The 7,579-nt window shown below is 29.8% G+C and overlaps 1 protein-coding gene across 1 annotated transcript in view; it reads left to right on the forward strand.

Annotated features, from left to right (window-relative positions):
• The window catches only part of LOC107676423 (calcium-activated potassium channel subunit alpha-1-like), a 16,313-nt gene extending 9,142 nt beyond the window's left edge, over positions 1–7,171 (forward strand). Inside the window, exons 5-8 of the mRNA XM_016470968.1 lie at positions 185–215; positions 437–621; positions 5,348–5,379; positions 6,734–7,171. Of these exons, the coding sequence (XP_016326454.1) occupies positions 185–215; positions 437–621; positions 5,348–5,379; positions 6,734–6,885 (400 nt within the window). The 3' untranslated portion in view covers positions 6,886–7,171. The remainder of the gene's footprint in view (positions 1–184; positions 216–436; positions 622–5,347; positions 5,380–6,733) is intronic.
• The last annotated feature ends 408 nt before the right edge of the window (positions 7,172–7,579 follow it).

The raw sequence follows: 7,579 nt of genomic DNA on the forward strand, positions 1-7,579 counted from the left end.
ATATATATATATATATATATATATATATATATATATATATATATATATATATATATATATAGCAACACTAACTGAGCTTTTCAGTAGATTGTTTGTAACTTTGTTGTTTCCATTTTCATGGTAAATGAAACTATTGGCAAATATTTTCTCACAGTGGTGTGGATGTTTGTTTCTCTCGCGACAGATACGTGATTACGAACCCTCCCTACAACTTCAAGCTGGAGTGAACCAGCTTTACTAGCTTTACTAGGTTAGTTTTAGCTCCTATGGGACTAAGTTTGGGGTCGGTGTGATTTTTTCATGTTTTTGAAAGTCTCTCCTGCTCACAAAAACTGCATGTATTTGATCAAAAATACAGTAAAATTGTGAAATATTATTACAATTTAAAACAGCTGTTTTCTATGTGAACATCTGTTAAACTGTAATGTATTTCTGTGAGCTGGTGCCTACAGATCTGATCTTCTGCCTGATGCAATTCGACCACAACGCCGGCCAGACGCGCACCAACCTGTCCTCCCACCCCACCTTCTGTCCCAGCAAGAAGAGCCCATCCGCCCACTCCATCCCCTCATCCGCCCGGCCGGGCCGCAGCCGGAGCCGCGACCTGCGCGACAAACAGAAGTACGTTCCTCTGTAAGCGTCAGTGCGGACTCTTATCACAAACACGAATCCCGGACTGTATTTTTTTACACGCATCAAATGTTTACTTCGCACATCATCTTTAGCATACTAGTTGCATCTGTATAAAGCACCGGCCAGCGTTAACGAATAATGAATCAGTTTTACCATTTTGCACTTTAACTGCACTTTAATCCTACAGTTTGACAACAGCGGCCTGACGAACGCTCGTGTGCTTCATCATCACATCACGCCTCTGTGCTTCTACATCCTGATACTCCTGATATAACACGGCTGCTGTCTCGTGTTACCCACCTACAGTGGCTCCAAACGTCTGACGGCTTGCATTTTTAGTTAATAAAAAATGACATTAAATTATTACAAGTTAATACATTTAAATTTAAATATTCAAATGTAAACATTAAATTAACAATGTTAACGAAAACATGCATTTTTTTGTTGTTGAAATTTTGGATTTATGCATTTTTTTTATTGCAGTGGAAATTAATTTTTTGCAAGTGTTTAGATTCCCAACTGAAATGATGTAAAACAAACATTTTGTGGATTTTAGGAATAGAGAAAAATCTGTACAATTCAATCAATTCCAGATGCCGCGACCTGCGCGACAAACAGAAGTACGTTCCTCTGTAAGCGTCTGTGGCGTTGAGCCTTGCCTGTGTGCACGCGTGTGTGTGTGTGTGTCACGCCTGACGCCACGGACTCATCCTTACGCTTCGGTATCACAAACGCAAATCCCGGACTTAATTTTTTTACACGTATCGAATGTTTACTTCTTACATCGTCTTTAACACTAGAAGTTACATCTGTATAAAGCACCGGCCAGCGTTTACACGACAAACCATGGTTTTGTTGAGGATCAGTACGTCTTACACAGGTAACACTGTGTTGGGTTAATGAATCAGTTTTACCATTTTGCACTTTAACTGCACTTTAATCCTACAGTTTGAAAACAGCGGCCTGACGAACGCTCGTGTGCTTCATCATCACATCACGCCTCTGTGCTTCTACATCCTGAGAACTGCATTTATTTGAAATATAATTTGTAAAATGATGTAAAACAAACATTTAATGCATTTTTTTTTTTGGAATAGAGAAAAACCTGTATAATTCAGTCAATTGCAGGTATATAAAATTAATGAACAATACATGCTCAAAATATACAAAATTAATCAAATATAAAGGTCATGATGGATAAAGTGTACATATTTCAGTTGACGTTTTGCATTTTTAGTTATTACATTCAAAAATCTTAAAAATATTAAATATACAATTATCAGTATTAAAAAATATTATTACATTTTCTGATCATATAAATTGCAGTGAAAATTTAAACAAACTTGAATATTTAAAAATTTGAATACTTGAATGCTGTATTAATTTCTTTATATATGTGTGTGTGTGTGTGTACATATACATATATATATTAAAGGAATTCTTGGGAAAAGCCACCATGTTTGAAATTTTAATAATAATCCAAACCAAACCCTGTCTATCATGACTCACATTTCGGTTCCAGAAGGTGTTGCATAAACGCAGGCCAGGAGATTTACTTGCATCGTTGTTCACAGCACTTTTGTAGTGACACGTCCTGTTTCTGAATCCCATTTTGCACTTTAACTGCACTTTAATCCTACAGTTTGACAACAGCGGCCTGACGAACGCTCGTGTGCTTCATCATCACATCACGCCTCTGTGCTTCTACATCCTGATACTCCTGATATAACACGGCTGCTGTCTCGTGTTACCCACCTACAGTGGCTCCAAACGTCTGACGGCTTGCATTTTTAGTTAATAAAAAATGACATTAAATTATTACAAGTTAATACATTTAAATTTAAATATTCAAATGTAAACATTAAATTAACAATGTTAACGAAAACATGCATTTTTTTGTTGTTGAAATTTTGGATTTATGCATTTTTTTTATTGCAGTGGAAATTAATTTTTTGCAAGTGTTTAGATTCCCAACTGAAATGATGTAAAACAAACATTTTGTGGATTTTAGGAATAGAGAAAAATCTGTACAATTCAATCAATTCCAGATACATAAAATAAATGAACAATACATAGTAAAAATATACAAAATATAAAACAAGTGCACCAACTATAAAGGACATGATGGAAAAAGTGTACATATTTTAATTGATGTTTTGCATTTTTAGTTCATAAAAAGTCAATACAAATATTATTAAATTTATAAATATAACATTTTCTGATCATATAAATTGTAGTGAAAATTTAAATAAACTTGAATTTGTGATTTTTTTTTAATTGCACTGGAAATTAATTTTTTGCAACAGTTTAGATTCAGAACTCAAATGATGTAAAACTAACATTTCATGGATTTTAGGAATAGAGAAAAATACGTATAATTCAGTCAATTACAAAACATAAAATAAATGCACTAGAAATATACAAAATACAAAACAAATGCACCAAATATATAACATAATGGATAAAATACTGTACATATTTTAATTGACCTTTGCATTTTTAGTTAATAAAATATTAAAATATTACAAGTAAATAAAATATTAAGTTAATAATATTAATAAATAATATAACATTTTCTGAAAATATGAATTGCAGTTAAAATTTAAATAATCTTGAATTTATTTTTGCAATTTGTGTTTTATTTTATTTTTTACAATTTAGATTAACAACTCAAATGATGTAAAAAACGTGTGGATTTTAGGAATAGAGAAAAATCTGTACAATTTAATCAATTACAGATACATAAAATAAATGAACAATACATAAAAGAAATATACAAAATACAAAACAAATGCACCAATTATAAAGGGATGGATAAAGTACTGTACATATTTTAATTTACATTTGCATTTTTAGTTAATCAAATATTAAAATATTACAAGTCAATTAAAATATGAAATTAATAATATTAATAAATAATATTACATTTTCGAATCATATAAATTTCAGTGAAAATTTAAATAAACTTGAATGTATTTTTTATTCAAAACTCAAGTTTATTTTTTACTCTTTGTAATTTATTTTTTAACAATTTAGATTCACAACTCAAATGATGGATGGATTCTTGAAATAGATACAAATCTGTATAATTCAATCAATTGTGGATACATAAATGAGCAATGAATACTCAAAATATACAAAATTTTAAACAAATGCACCAAATATAAAGAGCATGATGGATAAAGTGTATGTATTTTAATTGAACAAAATCAGTTTCCGGTCAGTGTCACAAAACATTTGATTAGTGAACTATTTTAGAAAAATCTAAAATCATTTTATGACATTTTTATTTAAATTTTTGCTAAATAAATAAACATTTTTCAGTGTCTTCTCAGACATTTGGACCCACTGTACTTACACATCTTTATATATGTGCTCATAAAGAATGTTAGTATTTTTCAAATGTTTTTATTTTCCATTCACTGCCTTCTTGAGACGACAGATGACAGAATGAGAGTTTAATCACATCAAACCCAAACTAACATCAGAAACATCCCGCTGAAGCATTATTCCTCAGTCCTCATGCTGGTTTAATGGGATTTTTGCAGCTATCGCTCAGACGTTTCTGTGCTTCAAAAGAGTCATTTGACAAATGTTTGATCTTCCATTAAAGATATTTTCCATATTTCTAAGGCTGTTAAACTCTTTTGGACTGAACTCGATGTCCTGTTTGGTTGGTACAACTCACTTAATATATGAAAATGTTGCGATGCTGCAAGAATAAAGCTGTTTGATGAGCATTTGTAAAGAAGCAAGCAGGACGTTTGATTGCTTTCTATGTTTAATTCACGTTCATTGCTATAGTAAGACGCTTACACCAAAGTTTTGTTTCTCTAAATATCAAGTGTAAGAGATTTTTCTTATATGATTCTAATGAACTAGTGTATGCGATATCTTAAACATAATAAAAGTATTTTTTTTCTGTATTGATGATGTGAAGTCTTTGCTTTTAAAACACTTAGAGCATCTGCTTTCCACCTCATTTTCACTGATGATTTTTCGTTATTATTTAAATGTTTTTATGTTGATTGTATTATCTTTTTTTTATTTTTATAAATTGATCAATTATTTTCACATTTTTATTTTATAATTTTTCACAATTTTAAAATGATTTTAATTATTTTATTCAATATAATAATTTTATTATTTAATGATTTTTTTTATAAATAACTTTTTCAACCTAAAGTACATCTACATTTGTAAAAACTTGCATATATTTTTTTTTATTTGATAATCTTTTAATTTTAGTTTGCATTTTATTATTTTAATAATTTAATTAAAATTATTAGAATTGTGTTCAATTATTATTTTTTTAAATATAAATTGATAAATATTTTTTAAAACTAAGTTCAAATACATTTGCAAATAATTGCATTTTTTAAATTTTATAATTTAATTTTAGCTTGTATTTTATTATTTTAATAATTTAATGTAATTATTATAATTATTTAATAATTTAATGATTTTTGTAAATAAATTGATAACTACTTTTTTTTAAACCCAAGTACAAATGCATTTCATTTTATAATTTTTAAAATTTTAGATTGTATTATTTTTGTAATGATAATAAATATTTTTTGTAAATTGCTAAATTTTAATCTTATGCACAAATATAAATAAGTATATATGTCTGTCTGTGTGTGAAAACAAGATGATTGAGTTTCCTCAGAAAATCAGGATGTTTGAACTTACTCCATTTACTCTCTCTTTAAAGTGTGCCCTGCAGGACGAATAGAGGGGTTTCAGGTATGGAACTAAACGCATGTCATTACTGCAACCATCTCTCATAATTCAGATGGTTATGAGCTGAAAAGTGCATTGAACCCGTCATGCCGGCATTAATTCTTTGCTTTCTGACTGAAAGCAAAGCAGCTTTTGGCCGTTCTGGCTGTTCTGCTGAAGGTCATCTCTGCAGTGCATGCGTCTCTGGATTCAGGGCTCTGCTGTAGTTCAGTAGCTGTCTTGATCTCTTGATATTTATGATCTGTCATAACACTGAGAATGCTTTTACCATTGCAACCGTCTGTAGAGATTTAGCTCACGTGTCTGTAGTACATACTATGTAGTATGCATGGTTTTGGTTTCCAAATATATGAGCATGATTACAACTAAATCATTTGAAAAAAGTCTTTACAATGCAAATGATCTTGCCTTCACCAAAAAACATATATTGCATTTAAATGATACAAAAAAAAAAAAACACACACACACACACACACACACAGCGATATATAAATGCACAAAAAATCTACAAAAATATTGCTGAAAATGTTCTGGTGAAGTCGCTGGAGAAACTGCTCTTGTTTTATTTTAATTTAAATTTTAACCAAATATTAAGTTTGTTGAATTGTACCAAAATATCCCATCTTGATGACTTCCCTTATGACTTTTTTTTTTTTAAACTCAATTAAAATTTTTAACTCTGGTATATTTAATGTTAAATTACATATTTTGCATTTAAATAATAAAAAAAACACTTAGTCACACATGCATATAATTGTACCAAAAATATTGCTGAAAATTTTCTGGTGAATTCACTGGAGAAAGTGTTTTGGCTGTTATACATTTATTTATAGTATTATAGTTTTTGATCATATTTTGAATTTAAAAACTTTTACATTTAGAAAATAAAATTTTATTTTATTTTGATATATTCTGTTTTCATTAAAGTTGTAATAATTTTTGTCAATTTTATTAGTGTTTTTTTGTCTATATAGGGTTTTTTTAATCAGTTTTGGTTATTTAATTGTAGTTATTTTAGTACTTCAACAAACTAAATGAAAATGTAGTCTTAGAATCGTATCTTCTTACCATGACTTACTGATCATACAACTTTTTACAGTGCTGAAATAAAAAAAATTGTTAATGTAAAGTTTATTAAATGTTACTGTTTATTTTATTTCACGTAACAAACATTTTTATGGTTTTTATTTTAGTTATCTATAATAACACTGCTCTGAATGCAACACGTACTTATGAATTGAAACATTTCAAAACTCCTCAGTGCATGAGACAGAGCTTGCATATGTAACGTTTGCTTTCACACACTTGTGTAGATCTTGCTTCAGGCGTACAGTAAATGATGTCAATCATTCTGCAGATAAAAACTGGTACACAGATGAACCCGAGAACTGCTTCCCCAGAAACACGCAAAGCAAACACACCAACACACACACAGCCAATCAGATCAATCAGTTCAAATCCACCAGCAACATCATCCAGCCAATCAGAGAAGTGGAGGAGGAGCCTTGAGACGACATCATCCACACACAGACTGGAAATCAATCATGAACGACGTCAGAGATGGAGTTCAGTGGTTCTCAACTGGTTTTGCTGCTGGAGATCAAACCCAACACTGTTTATCATAAAGATGAAATTCTGATGGTTTCATGATTCTAGCAGCCAGTAATTTGCACAAAACTCATTGTGGTCAATCTGATTTTTGCTGCAAGTGAACCCGTTTTTAATGTCTTGGATGTACACGATAAAATTTCCACTTCAACTCAAAGACTTAACATCAGTTGCCTTAATCTCATATAACCTCACAAATGAAATTTAATTGAAATTAGTTCAATTATTTTGATTGATGAGCCATTGCAGCATAAAAAAAATTGATCACTTTTTCATCTGAAAGGGAAAGTTTATTCAAGTAAAAGGAATTTATTTTGTTTGAAAACTTTTCAGAGAAATATTTGTGTTGTTTTATTAGAAATAGATATGTAGGTTTCATAAAGTTTTTGAGCAATCATGAGTTATAAAGTCAAAGGAATTTAAATTAAATTTATTCCAGTGGGGTTAATACTGGAAATGCTCAGATTATATGTTCTTATAAATTTCATACAATGATATATTCAGATAACTTCTAATCAATATTGAAAAAAAAAATATTTTGCTTTTTTTTCGGTTCATGAGTAATTTTAAATTGCAAAGAATTTTTTAATTAATC

The sequence above is a fragment of the Sinocyclocheilus anshuiensis genome, unplaced genomic scaffold (assembly GCF_001515605.1).
Source record: "Sinocyclocheilus anshuiensis isolate Anshui unplaced genomic scaffold, SAMN03320099.WGS_v1.1 scaffold2270, whole genome shotgun sequence".
Lineage (NCBI taxonomy): Eukaryota > Metazoa > Chordata > Actinopteri > Cypriniformes > Cyprinidae > Sinocyclocheilus > Sinocyclocheilus anshuiensis.